Source organism: Panthera leo, chromosome B1 (assembly GCF_018350215.1).
Source record: "Panthera leo isolate Ple1 chromosome B1, P.leo_Ple1_pat1.1, whole genome shotgun sequence".
In the NCBI taxonomy this organism is placed as follows: domain Eukaryota; kingdom Metazoa; phylum Chordata; class Mammalia; order Carnivora; family Felidae; genus Panthera; species Panthera leo.
This window is the reverse complement of record NC_056682.1, coordinates 85,091,632-85,111,119: the sequence shown is the minus strand read 5'-3', so window position 1 is coordinate 85,111,119 and position 19,488 is coordinate 85,091,632. Positions and strand designations below refer to the sequence as shown.

Here is a 19,488-nt window from a genome sequence, read left to right as displayed (position 1 = left end):
AATAATCAAGTCCTCTTAAACATCAGGTCTATGAGTCCTTCCTCCCTGGAAGCCCCAAGATATCAAATACCTCACAAAAGGCAGGAAAACATGTTTTCTGTAATTATTCTGAGAAATGGTACAATGGCATGCTTTTTCTTTTCTCTTTCCCGTGGAGTTCCTTGAGTCAAACCTCCTTCGATATGTTATTGAGAAAGAATAAACATATACCTCTTTGGAAGAGGAAAAGGACAGCATTTGGGCAGAGGCTGACAGAAGATATGAAAGCCCTACCAGTGGAGGAAGAGATGTTCCTGATTCCTGGAGAATACAGAAAAATCAACTTCTGAGGTATGTATGACAATCAGGCAACCATGTAGTGCTAGATTTATAAAACAGATTAGCAAAATAAAGGAAAAGCACCATAAAGTTTTAAAAATGCTATGGCCACTTGCATGTAGTCAAATTTTGTTAGTATTTGCATGTCTGTGTTTCTTTTTAAGTGACATGAAAATCACACACACACGAATAGTGACTTCTGAATTCAAGAAAAATCTGTCCCACTTTCAACAACTTTCAAACTAGTATTATTGGATTTCCAAAAGACAAAACTAACAAGAATATGAGTAAAACATCAACATTCTTAATAATATGGCCCAAACAAATCAGTTGCTTTTGTAATTGGCTCCTCTGTCTTTGGGTTTTTTTTAACGCACCAGGTATAAGTGAGAGGGAAAACTATAGGCCCTGCTCAAACTGAGTCTTGTATGTAGCCTGAATAGAGATTCTAAGGGTTCGAACCAGAAGTCTATCACAAAACAGATTCTTTCCTTTGTGGTTCTCAGAAATGCAGAGTGACACAATGCTAATGGAAGACCAAGGGGCCACCTTACATTTGCACGGGTCTTCTGTTCCAGGTAGGGTTTCCTTCCTCTTCTCCAAGGTGCTCCTATGGATTTTCTCTAGCCCAACTAGACCCAAATCATACTATTCACTAAAGATTGTCAGGAGTGGGACCATCTTGGTAACTAAATATATCCACCAATGTGATTGAAACAGATATAAAAAAAAATATTTACCAAGATTACTGGTTCCTGGCAGTGAAGATAAACAGCTTTATGGAAAATAAATACAGAACTGTTAATTAACAGAAGAAAGTCCTACATAGATGCCAACAAAGATGGGAAGTGACAGACTCCAATTCAACCCAATACGTATAGTTATCTCCTAAATACTTAAGAAACTGAGAAAAACAAGATGCTTTCTTCATGTTCCCCTCTGTGTTATACATAGATATGCAGTGATGAAAAAAAACAAAAACAAAAACAAAAACACCAAGGAATAAGGATTCCAAAACAGAGCATCGAGATCAAGTTTATGTTCTTCTATCTCATTTGACTGGTTAATTCTATATATTTGCCCCTTGTATCTGACTGCTATATTTTATAATCATGATTATTATCATTATCACTATCACCAAGTGGAAAAAATAACTAACTGTTCTTATGTTTTAGGTGAAGGAAAGACATTGTGACCATAAACAGAGTTGGTCCCAACTGTCTGGAACCTCATGTGGCCACAGGTGACTCAGACACTTCCTCCCTTACTCTAATACTTATTAATGATCCTTCCAGGCCTGGTTGACAGGACAGAAATCTTTGCACAGTCAGTCCAATTTCTATGATGTAGAGCACCATCCATAAATCTAGAAAACTGGATAAAGAATTAGACTATTCTAATGGCCATGGTGACCTCATGCAGCAGTGACTTAAGGCTGTTTGTGTACACACAACATGAGGTAAAAACATCAGGGTTATTTTTTGTGGAAGGTGTTGCAGAGGAGAAGGCAATGGCTTGAAAGTTAGAAGATCTGATTTTCAGTCCTATTTCTGTCACTAAGTAACTGTGACTTTGGTCAGGTCACTTACACATTTCAGACCTTAGTTTCCCTTATTAGTAAAAGCAGGTAAGTTAGTAATGTTATTTTCAGCTTTACCAGCTCAGGATTTTCATCCATGAAGAACAGAACTGGGAATCAAAGATCCTTTCAGATCCGAATTATCTTTTAAAAAAAGCAAATTCAAGGCTAAATACTGCACTAAATACTTCATGGATACAATGCAGTCTTTGCATTTCTGCCCCCCTAGGGCTCTGCACTTTGTCCAGAGCAACATCAGGGACCATTTTAGTCCTTTTTCTTTAGGAGACAGAAGCATCTCTACCTGTAGACCTTCCTCTGCTGACTGACACTCAGAATATCTCCTTTCCTTTTTCTTTCCCTGTAAAATTCAAATTTGTTTTATATTCTATTTCTTGCCTTGTTCTAACCTAACTTGAACACTGGCATGTACAAATGAAATCAAAGGGAGATGGGCTATTGTATATGCAAATAATAGGAAAAGGTATTCACCGAGAGAGGTAACTCTTTCAAGAAAACTTGTTTGAATGTCATTACCAGGCCTCACATGAAACAAAACAGGTCTGGTTCCCTTGGATTAGCCTCAAAGGCAATACTGTTTGTGAATAACAAAAAGAACCTTAGTTTATCTGCCTGTATTTGAAATAACCTCCATCTACTGGGAGTCCTGTGGTTTTCAGGACACAAACCCATTACTTGTATCTGAGATGGGATGTCCTATTAGAGAGTGGGACACTGATGCCCCAGAGCATCACCAGAAGACAGGCTCACCTGCCACAGCCAGGGCAAGAATGCTGCTTGCTGGTTTTGCTTTGCCATCCTGTAGGGTTTCTAAAAGCAGGTAAGAATTAGTAAAAGGCAGCATAAGTGGCACATTTGGGAAATGAGGGACACAGGTGTGGAGGAGAGACCGTGCATAGTGCACAATGGTGTTCACGATCAGAAGTCTGTCACCCATCCAGCCCTTGATGTCAAAGTTCAAAAAGAAGTTACTAGTTGGGATGTCATTAGATGGGTAGAATGAAGATGAATCCTTAGCACACTCTGTGAAGCCCCCAGAGGTAGGGAATCTTAAACTACATAGTAGAAAGGACTTAATCAGAATGCCTGGTTGGCTTAGTTGAGAATCTGACTCTTGATTTTGGCTCAGGTCATGATCCCAGGGTCATGGGATCAAGCCCCGCATTGGGCTCTGTGCTGAGCATGGATCCTGTTTAAGATTCCCATTCTCTCTGTCTCTCCCTCTCTCCTTCTCTCTCTCCCTCTCTCCCTCCCCTGCTTGTACATGCATTTACTCTCTAAGATTAAAAAAAAAATTTTTTTAAAGGACTTAATGAGTCCTTACTTCTAATGCCAAAAAGGGCCAAAGTTCAAATAGTAGAAAGGCGAGGAGTCCCCACGTTCACTGCTATGGCAGAAATGGGGCTGGCACCCTCCCCGTGGGTCAGGTCTCCTCAGTATCTCAATATCGTCTGTAGAGGCAGCTTGGTCTTGTGGAAACTACTCTGACTTGAAATCACCAGTCTGGTTGTGTCTCCATGAAAAAAAAAACCCAAAAACCTCACTTCGCATTTCTCTGTCTCAAATTCATTATATCTAACATCCTTTAAGTTCTAAATACTATGGTTCTGGGGGCAGATGGTCAGCATTCTCAACCGCATGAGTAGAATGATGGCCAGGTATCTCTTCCTCCCAGTTCTTACCACTGTGCTTTCCCATCCACAGCTTTCTGGGAACGGGGGTTCTCAGGGGGAGAGGTGTCCAGGCTATGCATGTAGAAGTCCACCCTGCGGATCAATGGGCTATTTTCTTAACATACTCATCCAGGGGCATCACGAAGACGTGAGGAGAGAAAGAGAGATATGTCACAGTATTTAAAAGTCACCCAGACTTGTGTCAAATGGACAGTAAAATGTTTTTCCTAATCATTATAGGGCCTTTCTATCTCTGATAAGCAGCTTCCCACGCCATCCTGGTGCCTTCACCAGCGGCCTGCTGCTCCCACAGACACACGTGTGGCAGAAAAGACCTCCTTCACCTCAGCGCCCTTCCCGCAGCTTCCTCTCCTGGGCCGACTTTCTTTGCTCTGGAGGGCATAACCACTGTCCCTACTTTTATGATGCAGGTGGGTTCCTGACTTCAAATGCTCCTGTGCACTCACTACACTGGATGGTCCTCTTGCCTCATGATCCTGCCCTGCCTACCACACTGTTATTTTGCTCCCAAATCACAATTAAATTCAAACCTTATTTTTTTTTTTTTTGGCTTAAAACAACAGAAATTTACGGTCTCAAAGTTTTGGAGGCTAGAAGTCCAAGATCAAGGGGTCCACAGGATTGATTCCTTGTGAGGGAGAATCTGTTCCATGCTTCGTGCTTAGCTTCTAGTGGTTTGCTGGCAATCTGTGGCATTCCTTGGCTTGTATACGTACCATCCCAACTCTGCCTTCATCTCTAAACAGAGTTCTCCCTGTATGCGTGTCTGTGCCCAAATTTTCCTCCTTTATAAGGAAACCAGTCATTGGGTTAAGATCCCAACTTACTCCTAAATGACCTTATCTCAAGTAATGGTGCCTACAATGACCCTACTTCCAAATAAGGTCACATTCCGAGGTACTCAGGGTTATGACTTCAACGTATGAATTTTCAAGGGGACATGATACAACCCGTTACACTGTGTAATGGAAGAAAAAGAAAGGAATCTCTTGATGAAAGGGTATGGGAAAATCTCTAAGATGCAAAGAAATCAACATTGCAAATGATAATGTGCTACACTTTATGTAAGAAAGGATGAAAAGACCATGTACATATGTGTGTGTGTTCATAAAAATATCGCACCAGAAACGTGTTTGCACCAGAAATCACTACCATGTGTGCTTCTGGGGAGATACTTGGGTTTCTAGAGGAGGAGAAGGGTGGGAAAGAGAATTTTTAATGCAAATCTTTTTTATTATCCTTGCATTTGGAACCATGAGAATATACTACTTATTCAGAAATTAGATTTAAGAATAATAAAAAGCAAATTGAATCAAGACTGCTAAACTACTCTCAAGAAGAATGATACCAATTTCTGAAACCCGCTATCATCGTAAGTATGGAGCCCTTTACACCCTTGCCTCCCCAGGATTGGGTTTTAGCAGGTTTGCTTTTTCCTAAATTTGCAGGCAAAAAAATGACATCTGATTGTTTAATTTGCTTACAATGATCTCCTCCAGGCACCACTTGCCTTCCTTAGATCAAGTATCATCTTAACAACTTTTGTGGCATTTTTGCTCATTATAGGAACACATTCTATATCAAAGAAATTCACTTTTTGAATTTGCCATACATGTTGCAAATGTTCTTAATGTCAGTGAGTTCCTTTCACACATGGAAGATTTAAATGGATGTGTAAAATTTATGTGTGGCAGGTGCACTGTTGAGCTGCCAGAAAGACAGGAATGAACCTGGAAAAACGTGAATTATCAGTGGTTCTTAGGGATTACTCACATTCCCTGGAAAAAAATCTAGAAAGGACAGCAGCCCTCCTACCATTCTCAATTTTGGGTCCTGCACAAGATGGGGCACATCTTTTTTGCAGAAGTCTCGACTGAAACTGTGTCTACAATGATAATCAACAGTGAGCACTTTTGTGGTGCTTATTCTGTAAGTGACAACTGGAAAAGAATGGCATCTCCAGGAGGAGACCAACCCGCTGGGCTTGGACCGCCAGGAGGTGCATAAGACGTTCTCAGGATGGAGCATTTCAAAGATGTTAAAGATCCTAGCTTTAAAAACTGCCAAGCTGTGTGTCCTTGGGCAACAGCTTACCTTCTCTGTTTCCTCACCTGAAGAATGGGGATATACTTACAGTACCTTCATCATAGAGTTAAGAAGAAGTATGTCATATACAGAAAGCACTTAGAACAGAACAAACTCTATTTACTTTTAAGTGGTCCCAGCTCCTAACAGACATTCCAGCTCTGACAGTATTTTAGACCCTTGCCTAAGCTGCTTAAGGGGAGTCACATTTATGTCTGGGTTTATGTCTGATTATGACAACTGAGTATTCTAGGATTCATCAGAGATGAGGCTCCAGTGGGCTACAGTGTGACATGAAAAGCAGTCCCCTCAAGGTCCTGTGTGTGCTCTGCGATAACCTGCCTCCTAACCGATATGGGATGCTCCAACAGGCTCTCCACATCACGGGGCTTGTTCAGAAATGGGAATTGGGAGTCTGGCCACTTCCTTCAGCTCTGTGGAAACAATTAATCCCTGTATTAAGGCATACATAAGCTGGCTGATAGACCAGGGTCCCCAAAGGACGCTGGCCTGGAAGAAAAGATGGGGCTGTACGAAAGAAAAGCATCATGAGTGTAAAAAGGTCCCAGTGGACCCTGAGCAGAGGGCAGTGGGTGCGGATGGAGTGTGAGGTTGTGGCTGGTCTCCGCAAACCAACCTCCTTGTTTCCCTCCCCCTGGAGGCTTGCATGCACAGGGAAAGTGAGGTGTGACGCAAGGAGGGAATGGATTCAAATAGTGATATGAACTGGAAAGAAAACAAATACATAAAATAATATGATAGAGGGAAAGAGAGTGGGGTGTGAGGCCACATAAGCAGACATCAAGCTGTCTTTAGATCTCTTCTCCTGGATGCTTAGTCTCCAAGGGAGCTCATCCTGTCCTGGCGATTTAAATGGCATCTATGTACTGACGGCTCCTGTATTTCTATCTCCAGCTCTTCTTCTCTCCTGATCTCCAGACTTGCATATTGAAATACCTGGTGTCTGTGTTAGATACCTGGTAGATACAGGGATGCCTGGGAGGCTCAGTCGGTTAAGCCTCCGACTTCAGCTCAGGTCATGATCTCAGGGTTGGTGGGTTCGAGCCCTGCATTGGGCTCTGTGCTGACAGCTCAGAGCCTGGAGCCTGCTTCGGATTCTGTGTCTCCCTCTCTCTGCCTCTCCCCTGCACGTGTTCTCTCTCTCTCTCTCAAAAAAAAAAAAAAAAAAAAACAAACCCAAAACATGAAAAAATTTTTTTAAAAGATACCTAGTAGATATAATAGGTTTCTCAAATTTAACATCGGCAAATTCAAATTCTGAGTTCCCAGCCCCTCAGGATCTCTTCTCCTGTCTTTTCCATTTTGGTTCATGCTGTGAAAACTGACCTAATTGCATCCTTGATTCTTCTCTTTCTCTCACACATATGGTAAACATGTAATTTACTATCCAAACTATCACTTTTGAGAGTAAAATGGGGAGTTATTAACAATTAGGCTGGTACAACAGGTATAAACTAGGATATATTCTTTATACTCTATATTTAATCCATAGGATTTAAAAATATGATCCTAATCAGATTCCTTCTGAATTCTTGTTCACTCTGGTCCAAATCCATCACTTGTCATCTGACTACTGCACTAGCCTCTGAGTGGGTTTCTGTCTGTTTTCATGTGTATTGCTTGTTGACAGCATTACAATGCAAGCTATGTGAAGGCAGAGCCCTTGTCTATAATGTGGAAAACAACTTTTGTTACATATAGCACAGAAACTTCTAGAAGCCTAGAAAGGGAAGTGTTAAGAGTTTCTGCCTCTGGAGAGAGCTGGAGGAAGGGAGGTTGATAAAGGGAGTTTGAGGTGGGAAGAAATTTACTTTTAAATACACACCCTTTTGTTTGTTTGTTTGTTTTCTAACTGTGTGCATACCCTATTACTATAAATTAAAAACCACTGCTACCTGGGGAATCACTCTCCAAGAAAGCCAGATTCTTTCTCTATAGTCTATTTTTATGCTTTCCTTTTCCCATAACTCTGGAGAAAAGATGGAAAAAAGATCCCATTTCATTTCAAACTGTGTCAGTTGAGCTAAAAACCCACATCTAGATTTAACTCTTTGTGAATTACATAAGAATGGAGATATTTATTTCTTTATTTAGGGTGCTTGCGTGGCTTAGTTGGTTGAGTGTCCAATTCTTGATTTCGGCTCAAGTTATGATCCCAGGGGCATGGGATTGAGCCCCACATTGGGCTCTGCACTGCGCATGGAGCCTCCTTGAGATTCTCCCCCCACTCCCCCTCTTTCCCTTTGCCCCTCCCCCCTACTCCTATGCATGTGCTGTCTCTCTAAAAAAAACAAAAAAAGAATTGAGCTATTTACATGGGGGGGGGATTACTATTTTCTAAGAACTACCTTATCTATTAAAGGTGATCTAGTTAACAACTGTCTAATGTGTCACACGTATTTTCTCACTCAATAGCCCTTGGATACAGCTGAAGAGGAGATCAGTCTCACTTTACACATGAGGAAGTATAGGCATAGAAAGGCAAAGTACCTAACCTGTGTAAAGTCACACAACTAAGAATCACTCACCAGGGTACAGATTTGAATCCAGACCTAACTCCAAATCTGGTGTCTGTAACGATTACGTGGCACTAGATTTATCTTGGTGTAATTGCTTTAGGAGATGCAGCACACCAGCCAAATCTCTCCCTTCACTTTTAGTTACACCTTTATTCTCCATGTCACCACCTAAAACACCCTGGTGTGAGGCTACTAATCTAGAGAATATCTAGCAAATCTTACTCCATGGGAAATGGCACTGAAGTGATCTTCTCCAGGTACAGTAAGACACGCCGGCCAGTGATCATGTAAGATGATGGAGACTGCTCTTCAGTTGTGATCTGCACAAAGCCAAGTGGAACCTGATGTGCTCACCTGCCTAAGTCAAGTTCGGTCTCTCTTGCCTGAATGGTTGAATACTTCACCAATGCAACATTAAGACCTTTGATATTCCATTTTCGTCTGTGAGCCTACAACTAACCTGAGAGTCAATCTTTCTGAAGGGCCGGTACTGCTTTAATAAAAATAAATGACTTAAGTTAACCTGAGGCTTATTATAGCTATAGCTTGCATAGCTGAAGCTTTCTACTGAGTGGAATGGGGCACTGTCCATCAAAGGAGAAATCTTTTTCTAAAGGAAATTATATGTTCTTATTCCATCCATCAAAGGACCAAAGTATAGTGCCTATTTTGATCAGGAAACAGTGCTAACTTTTAACATGATCCCAATTCATGGAGTGACCCTGAGGGGAATAGTTTACAATTTAAGGAAAGTTAATCAAATTGGAGCAGAGTAGAAGCTTAAACCCTATGAACCACTTAACACACCATCCAATTCCAATTAGCTTCTCACCTAAATCACAGAGTATGCATATGCCTGGAGACATGCAAACTACATTTACCTGCACAAAGCGGATTAGTGATTGAAATAATTGATCAACTAATAGGTTCAAGCTTAAAATTTCATGGTTGACTGAATTGCCTAATGATGGCTTGGACTATCCATAGACTCAAAAACATAGGGTTACCATTTTCATTCATCATTATCAAATTAGCTAGATATCTTAGCAATAACTGATTTATATATGTGTAGTTTCTTAATATGTAAACTTTAGTAACCAGTGAAACTGAATATATTAGTTCTATGTCTATTTTCATTGCCTGTGTCTGACTGGTAGCACATGTCCACTTAAATTCCAGAATATTCAATAAAAGTGGTAGAGTTGGATTTGTAAGTAGTCATCAAGAAATCTATATGATAGTAATAATGGATACCATTTATTGAGAGCTTAAAAAGTCATTAGCCTCATGTTCAGAGGCTTTAAAAAATATACATTAGCCCATAACCATAAGAGGAAGATATATTCCCATTTAGTTTAGAAAACCAAAGCATGAAAAGATTAAGTAACTTGCTCATGTTTGGTAAGTGGTGGAAGTGGACTACTATATAGCCACTAAAAATCATGTTTTAAAGATTATTTCATGACAGGGGAAATGCTCACCAGTTAATTAAAAAATAGAATACAAAGCTTACATGTATATTTGTGTGTCATGCATAGACACATATATAATCAGAATTTACCAAATATATATTTAGGTGGTTACAAAACCTGAAAGGTAATGTCATCAACTGTTAACAATTCCATGGAGTAATGGGTGATTTGTCTTCCCTTTTAGTAATTTTTTTGAATGCCAAAATTTATTAGATTGAGCATGTATCAAATTGAGAAGCAGAAAACATGCAGTAATAATGTTTTTAAGAAATTGTTCCAGAAGCTGTCGAATATTTAAACAAACCAATTGCCATAAAATAGAAGAAGTCAAAGAGTTGTCCTTTTAAACGATAACCCAGACCTTACTGGCATGCAGAAATTTTCTACTGTAACTTGAAGAATCAGCTAATTGCAGGGGCACCTAGGTGACTCAGTCGGTTAAGTGTCAGACTCTTTATTCTGCTCAGGTCACGATCTCATGATTCACATGAGGCTCTGCACTGCCAGCACGGAGCCTGCTTGGGATTCTCTCTCCCTCTTTCTCTGTCCCTCCCCTGCTCATGCTCACTCTCTCCCTCTCAAAATAAATAAATTGACATTAAAAATATATTTAAAAAAATCCGCTAATTCCAGTGCTATTTAAAAGGCTCATGAGTTGGGCTGTCCCATGGTACTTTCCATGATGATGGGAATGTCTACCAAATGGCAGTGCACATATAGGACATTCGAAATGTAGCCAGTGTAACTGAGAAATATAATTTTAAATTTCATTGTATTACAATTAATTTAAATTTAAATAGTCACACATGGTTAGTGGTTACTGTGTTGGATATTGGAGCTCTAGACTACCAAAAAAAGGAGAAGAATTTGCAAATTTCTCAAAAAAGGCCATATAACTATTACCTGAAAATGATATAAATGTAAACTATGGATGAATTTCACATATGAATATTAGGGTAAAAACAAATAAAATACAAATACAATCTAGCATATGTTACAATAGTATCTATTGAAGATTCAGGATGGTTTGATATTGAGAAATCCATTAATGTAATACAATCCTACTAACACATCAAGAGAGAAAACTCAGACCATAGCTGTTGAAAAGGCATTTGTCAAAATTAAACATCTTGATTAAAATGATAAAATCCTCATTAAAGGTCATTAAGACTATTATGTGTGAAAATATATAGAGAACTCTTAGAACATGCTGCAGATAATACTATATAATATTACCATTATTATTAAGGTAATAATAAGGCATGTTATAGTCATTAAAAATGATTTGTGTATGAAAAATGATATTTCATTTATAACAGCAACACAATTATTAATTACCTAGGACTAAACATAAGAAAAATGTGCAAGATTAGATAATAATATTTAAAAATGCTAGTAGGAGGCAAAAAAGAATCACTGAATAAAGGGCAAACATATACAATACTTAGGAAGATTCAACACATAAGGTTAGAAATTATTCTGTAAATTTAAAAAATATAAAAGGGAATTTAAATTCATATAAAAATAGACATAAAAAGTGAAGGTAGAGAAATAAAGGAAGATTATGAGACAATATTATAGTGCTAAAGTACTCAAAATACTACGGTAATGGAGTATGAATAGATAGATTATGGTACAGTTTAGAGGGCACAGAAATAGAACCAAATACATAGGAGTATTTAATATATGCTGAATGGGGATACTGAATGTGAGGGGGAGGAAGATTAATTATTGAATAAATACCAGTCATAAAATCTATTAGGTAGGCCATCTGTAATGAAACAATGTTGGCTCTCTACTTCTTTATGCTGAGAAAAGTTCTCTGTAGATTAAAAAACTTAATCATAAAAGTGAAATAAAAAGTAGTGGATGGAAATGAGAGAATGTTTTTCTACAGTCTTGGGCTGCAGAAGATCCATTACACAAAACTCAGGAGTTACATAAAAAGGTAAGTGCAGTTATGTAAAACCCACAAATTCCTTCATGGCAAAGAGCGCCACAGATAAATCAAAGGCAATGACAAATTGGGAGGATAAAACTGTCAGTTTTATGTTGGTTAAGGCTTATGACTAACAGTCTTCTCATCAATTCCTTTGACTTACACAGATCAGTAAGAAAATGACCGACAACTTAACTGAAAAGTGGTCAAATAACATAAGCAGGTACTCCAGAGAAAAAAATTTCACTTTTTTCTATGTTGCTTGAAAAGATATCCAACATTATTTGTGATAAGAAAAATGTGATACCATTTTTAACTAATCAAATTGCATACAACAAAAAGGCCTAACATTTTTTTGCCAAGGATATGGGAAAACAGTATTATTAGTACATTATTGTATACGTTAGTGTAAAGAGTACTATACTAATGTTTGTATTAGTATAAACAGTATTAGTTTATCATTGGTTAATATAAAAATTCATTCAACCTTTTTGGCAGACTTTGGGCAATATCTATCATAGTTTAATTTACATATACCATTGTCCTAGCTGTTACATTTCCAAAATTTACCTTAGAGGTATACTCACAAATGTGCTTAATGTCACACAGACATTTTTTTTTAACAGAGCTGGTTTAATAGATGTGAAATATGCAGAAAATGAAATGTTATACAGTCATTAAAAATGAGAAGGCAGCTTGAAGCGAGTGTGTAGATGAATAATTTCCAAGAAGTAAGAAATAAGGATCTAGAGTTAAGTGTGCTATCATTTGTTTAAAAATGTGTGTGTGTTTGTAAGCACATGAAATGTCCCTGGAAGAGAAGATATTCCAGGAAGATGGCTGGATAACTGAGGGACAGATATGGGAAGGCAAACACTTTTAACTTCATACTATTTTATACCTTTTGCATTTACACTATGTATATCTTATCTGATCCAAAATTAATTGCTTTTTTAAAAAAATTTTTTTAATGTTTATTTATTTTTGAGACAGGGAGAGACACAGCATGAACAGGGGAGGGTCAGAGAGAGGGAGACACAGAATCTGAAGCAGGCTCCAGGCTCTGAGCTGTCAGCACAGAGCCTGACGCAGGGCTCAAACTCACGGACCACGAGATCACGACCTGAGCCGAAGTCGGCCACTTAGCCGACTGAGCCACCCAGGCGCCCCTAATTGCTTTTTAAAATAGCTTTTATTTTTTATCTTCTTTTTTTTTCTTCCATTCACCAGTAGGAAATCCTGGCTTTTCTCACACAATGTTGCCACTGTTAGCACAATCTCAGCTCATTCCCTTCTCCCTTTATTATGTGCCTAAGTAAATAATCATCAAAAAAATGACCAATAGGAATGTGGGACAAAACACCTCAACATTACAGAATAACACTAGTAAATATCAAAACATGTGTATTTGGGAACGATCTGGAAAACTATATGGCAAATGGTAACAGTGTTTATGTTGAGGGTGGGGATAATAGGTGATTTTGTTTTTGTCTTGGTATTTTCTGTGATTTTCAAAGTTTATATAATAATATGTATTACTTTTATAGTAATTTTTAATTAAACAATTTTTTGGTACTCACCTGGTTCCTGTCCCTGGCATTTGCATATCGAAACCTCTGGATATAATAAAAGACCAGCCATGCGAGGGATATGATCATCAGGACAATGAAGGAGATGGAGACAAACACAACCGAAGTGCGGCTCACGTATTTCTGCAAGTTCCGGGTTCCAATGGTGATGTACATTGTCACGGTGATGTTCCTTTCCAGAAGGCTTACTATCTCCTTCCCTTTTGGTTCAGGAATCATTATTGCCACGATGTCTTCAACGCCTGTTGTGACGGAGGCAAGAGAGGAACAATAAGGATAAGGGGATAAGAGAGAGGGGGGAAATCATAGTGAAATGTCTAGTCAAAGTAACATGTAGCCAAATAACGACCCTACTTTTGATAATTCTATGCCAGATCTAATAGCTGGAAACAGAGTCAAATTCTCAACCTCCTTCAGTTACCTTGGGATGCTGCTGTCTTATATAGGAGAAAAGAACCTAAATTGAACTCATGATCATGCTACTCTCTAGCTCTCTAAGGTTCTGACCCTGGTCTGATAAAAGTGGACCCCTTCCCACCTAGCCCAGTTTATGGTTCTCTGTTGCATCTCACAGACACTGAGGAGGGGGAGAGGACCTGCTACTCCATAGCAAAGGGGTAAAATGCCCAGTTCTATGCTACCTGTCTGGCACATTCTCTTTCCCCCTCATGGCACCAGGAATACTCAATTCTCTATCATTTCTAAGGCAATTTTCTCCTATGCTGAGTACCCAAAGTAACTCCAAATGGGTTTCTTTCAAGTTCTAATGATTTATAAACATAAAATCATGGTCTCAGAACTATTTTCTGCTTATTTTATCTAATTCAATGTAAACAGCTTGCATTTTCTCATACCAAGCAAAGGGATGATGGAGGCTGTACAGATAATTTCAAAATTGTTTTACCTCAACTGTCAAATACTCCTCTACCACAATATCCATTATTGGACAGTTTGAAGCAAAAGTGGCAATTTTGGGGGGCTGAGTTACCTGGGTCACTGTCCCTATTCTTTATGATACTGTGAGAGGCACAGCCTCTTGGTGAGAAGTTCTGGGGACTCTACAGGGAGTCTCTAGTACGGATATGATTTCAGCTCCAAAATGACCAGCTCAACATGTCACTGTGGCTGATACTTGAACTAGACTATTAATTTCAATTTCACAAGGATAGGTTCTCAGGTATCACCCCAATTCATGCTCATAAAGTTCTTCAAGAGCCCCACTTCTATATGGACATAGCCCATTCCTGGGGTCACTACAAATTAAAAGGTGCAAATTTGCAATTAGGATGTTGTAGATCCGGGGCAAAATTAAACACTGCTATAGCTGCTTAAAGCTGACCTTGTTCATGTGCAGAGGTCAGTCAGCTACCGGAACTACCAGATTACATTTGCTCAGAGTGTTACAAGCTCTTAGAGGCTACTTAGGGCTTTCACTTGACCTTGATCTCTATGCAAGTTTTCAATCCTAAATTCCTTGATGGCATTTCACTGAATAAGTACTTTAAAAGCTAACTATATACAAAGGTATTTGTATGTGCTACATCAATTATATATTTTTAAAAATCCCTAAAACCTTTGTATTGGCCCAATGGTACAAATCATAAAGCCCCAATGTTTAGATTTGGTTGTTATTTCTGAGAATTACTGAAGCCAATGGCTTGAATTTCAGCTTTTCAGAGTATTACTGACAATTCTGATGCTCCTCTTTTCATGTTTACTTTGGCTAATGGCTGCCTGTGGTCTGAGGTTTTGGGAGGGATTAAGGCTGCTGATGGGTTTTGTCTCTACGGAAATATGATCTTCTGCATATACTGGACTAATCTGACCTGGTGAGGCTCATTCCAGTGCTGTAGCTATTTTACAGGTATTTAAGTAGTGGTAGAATTATAATTTTTTCACTTAATTTACTTCCATACTTCCATCTTTAAAGCATGTCTATTCAGGACTCTAGGATTCGATTTTTGAGGATGGGATCTTGGGGTTATTTATGGGACTTTGTATGCTCAGACTTGCACAAATTCTACATTTTTATTCCTATTTCAGTCTTTTTAATTATCTATTTTTATTGAAGTATAGTTAATATCTAATACTGTATTAGTTTCAGACGTATAACATAGTGATCCAACAATTCAATTATGCTATGCCCAGCATGATAGGTTTTACATTTTGTAGCAGTCAAATTTTATTAATATATTCCTTTATGGCCTTCACTTTTAATTCTCTGCTTGGAAAGTGCTTCCTCACTCAAGATGAAAGAAATACTCATTGAAAATGGCTTCTCAAAAGATGATTTTTTTTACATTCAAATCTTAAACAACCTGAATGTGATTTAGTAACAATATTTACTCAGCTCTTATAATGTGACAGGCAGAGAAGAGACAGGATGCAGTTTATTTTTCCCTTAAATTCTCAGATCTGTTCGGATGTACTTTTGGACTTTTTAGTAAGGCTGACCTATCCTTTGCTGAACCTGCAGCAGGCTGCTTTAGTTGTGTAGTTTTTAACATATTTATTGTCTGGTGGCCTAACTCTGTCTTCGCTAATTCTCCTCCATACAACTTTCCTATTATATACTTATACTTAAAAGACCATAGAGCCTAAGAATGAAGAGTCAAACCCCAGCTAAGCATTTTAAAAACAGGCAACCAAATTTTAGATATCCACAGAGTTTTAAATTACATCATCATCCATTTTTAAGGACCTAAGAGAACATTTTCTCTTCCTGTAGGGCAAAGTATAATTAACCATTTTAAAGCATTTATTTTAAACATAAGTGCTTAGTTAACACTGCCTGTGTTGTTTGTATCACTGGTGTACCTTCACGACAGAGGATAACCACTTGGAAAGAGAAACAGTGAAAAGGGCAGTGAGGCAGTTCTATTTATTTAGCCTCAGCTTTATTCATTTTTCTAGGGCTAATGATGGTAAAAAAAAAAAAAAAGGATTCTTGGATGTTTCTCTATGTGCTTTAGGCTATGGGTTATTGTGCATGGTAAAAAGGGTATGCATTTATCCCAATAGAAACAGTCATTAAGAATTTAGGTACAGGGCGCCTGGGTGGCTCAATCGGTTAAGCATCCGACTTCGGCTCAGGTCATGATCTCACAGTCTGTGAGTTCAAGCCCCGCGTCGGGCTCTGTGCTGACCGCTCAGAGCCTGGAGCCTGTTTCAGATTCTGTGTCTCCCTCTCTCTCTGCCCCTCCCCTGTTCATGCTCTGTCTCTCTCTGTCTCGAAAATAAATAATAAAAAACGTTAAAAAAAATTAAAAAAAAAAAGAATTTAGGTACTTAGGGTATCTAAAAACAGTACAATAAAGTGGATCCGGATGAATTATCTCATCAGTCTTAGCAATGCACAAAATCGAGGGCAAAAACTACTACAGGGTCTCATATGTTCAAATGAGACATATGTACCAATGTGAGTAATCAGATAACTCCCTGACCTTTGCTTCATTGTGAAATGTGCAGCTGTACTGTCAGGGAGGAGCCAGCAGACTCTCCCCAGGTATACGGCAGTGTAATTGCTTCCAAGGTGTGTGTGAGGGAGGGAGAGAAGAAGAGGTGAGAATATGCTGAAAGCCGAGTGATCTCGCAGTTACATGTAGCCCTAAGTATCTAATGTAGGACACATGGGAGACTCAGAGACTCAGAGACTCAGGGAAGAGAAATTAACAAGTAGCATATTTCGTGGGGGTAAAATCTACAAAGAGACCCTGCTATTTGGGTGCTTCCATGTTTACTGTAACACCTAATCATTCTGAGTGCGGCTTTTTGTGAAATTATGTCAGCGGACCATTTATTTCCCTCCCAAAGGCATTGTACACTACTGAGTGACCGCTGTTATATAATTATTGTGTATTCTGGAAAGGCTCTTCAGCCCTGTGAGACAATGTGTGAGAGGCACACATATGACCTGGCGGCCAGACAAATACAGAGCACTCTGTATTTTTAGTGCTTCCCTTCCCAGGGGAGTGCTCAATTGCCATTATCTCATTTGGTATATGCAGATAGTAAGGGATCAGAGCAAAAGTTCAGAAAGCTAAAAGATATTTAATAACCAGAAAGTCCGTTACTTGTAAATTCAAAATCAGGTTATTAAAACACTGCATTAAGAGAATGTCTAGAACACCAGCAGAGTGCTAGGTATTTTATAGGGCTGGCCGACCTGTTCCTCCCTGTGCATCTTGTAGAGAGATAACATCCCTCCTAGGTTCCTGTGATCAAAAATCCTTTTTCAATTCTCTGTGTCCTCTATGGAGGGCCTTTTGGAATTTAGGCAATAATAAGAAAAGGCTACAGTGCTCATTTGTGAGAATTTCTATTTATATACTTAATATTTACTTTTTTTTTTTTACAATCAGCTCCTGATGATCATTTATTCTTGTGACATAAGGTATATAAACTGATCTTAAAAACTGCAAAGTATTTACATAAATTTAAAGTATTACCACTTAATTAAAAATATTTTTGGGGCGCCTGGGTGGCTCAGTCTGTTGGGTGTCTGACTTCGGCTCAGGTCATGATCTCACGGGTTCATGAGTTCAAGCCCTGTGTCGGGGTCCGTGCTGACAGCTCAGAGCCTGAAGCCTGCTTCAGATTCTGTCTCCCTCTCTCTCTGCCCCTCCCCAAATCACGCTCTCTCTCTCTCTCTCTCAAAAATAAATAAAACATTAAAAAATTTTTAATAAAATTTAAAAAAATTTAATAAACACAGATGTAAAAGTCCTAAATAAAGCACTCACAAATAGAACTCAACAATACAGTAAAAGAATCTGCATGATCAAGTGGGATTTATTTAAGGAATATGAGGGTGATTTAACATTAGAAAATATATTTATGCTTTTTAATACATTAACAAATTAACAAAGCATATGACCATCTTGTGCAGCTAGCTGTCCTTCAGTATCTGGTCTCTTTCTTGCCCACAATATTAGTGTTTTAGGTAGGCACAAGCTGACCTGTGGAAAATGCTAATTCCTAGCCTCCCTTGCAGCTAAATGTGGCTATGTGATTAGTATTTGGCCACTGAGATATGAATGAAGATGATGTTTGCCACTCTAGGGTCTTATCCACAAAGGATGGAGTATGTGCTCCCCAGACTGCCTGCCCTTTTCCCTGACTTCAGTTAGAGACATGTGGAGCAGCCAGCTTCTTAGAGAAGGAAGCCCATGTTGAGGATGGCACCCATTCCTGATTCTTATTAAGAACAGTATAAGGGAATCTCCTTAATGTGATAAAGCTCTTCCAGAAGTAGCACACTGAATGGAGGAAACAACACTAGAAGTTCTCCAACTCAAACCATGAGTAAGACCAGGAGGAGCCAACATTTAAAGTAGGAGTGATATCTGGCACAAAGAGACAGAAACTAGAGTGTAAATCTTGGAAAGGAAGAGTGCAAGCTGTCATTATTTGAGAAAATCACATGACCACCTAGAAAAGCCAAGATAATTTAGCTTTTAAAATTAGAAGAACATTCAAGTGAGGTGCCTGGGTGGCTCAGTCGGGTAAGCGTCCGACTTCGGCTCAGGTCATGATCTCGCGGTTCACAAGGTTGAGCCCCACACCATTCTCTGTGCTGACAGCTTGGAGCCTGGAGCCCACCTGGGATTCTGTGTCTCCCTCTCTCTCTGCCCCTCCCCTGCTCACACTCTGTATCCTTCTCTCTCAAAAATAAATAAAAAACATAATTTTTTTAATTAGAAGAACATTCAGTAAATACAAGATTCAAGATTCACATTGAAAATGAAGAACTTTCTGTACACCAGTAATATCTAACCAGAAAATGTAATGGAAAAAATGATCTATACATAACAGCAACAGATGTCATAAAATATCTAAGCATACGCCTAATAAACACTAGCCCCATATGAGGAAAACTGCACAGGCACACCAGGGTGGCTCAGTCGGTTGTGTCTGAATCTTGATTTCGGCTCAGCTCATGATCGCACAGTTTGTGAAATTGAGCCCCTTGGGATTCTCTCTTTCTCCCTCTTTGCCACCCCCCACCCCAGCTGCCGCCCCACTCGTGCTCTCGTGTGTGTGTGAGTTCTCTCTCAAAAATAAACATTAAAAGAAAACTGTACAATAAAGTTTCTCTGAGAGACAGAAAAATTTCTGAAGTAGATTTCAACTTAACCCAAGAGTTATTTAATATTATATAGTTTCCAAACACATGTGATTTTTAAAGTTATCCATTTGTGGGGCGCCTGGGTGGCTCAGTCAGTTAAAGCGTCTGACTTCGGCTCAGGTCA

General features: G+C 38.9%; 1 protein-coding gene across 1 annotated transcript in view; it reads right to left on the bottom strand.

Annotated features, from left to right (window-relative positions):
* The window catches only part of RNF150 (ring finger protein 150), a 251,657-nt gene that overhangs the window by 84,860 nt on the left and 147,309 nt on the right, over positions 1-19,488 (bottom strand). The window contains exon 2 of the mRNA XM_042935429.1: positions 13,229-13,479. Coding sequence (XP_042791363.1) covers positions 13,229-13,479 — 251 coding nt within the window. The remainder of the gene's footprint in view (positions 1-13,228; positions 13,480-19,488) is intronic.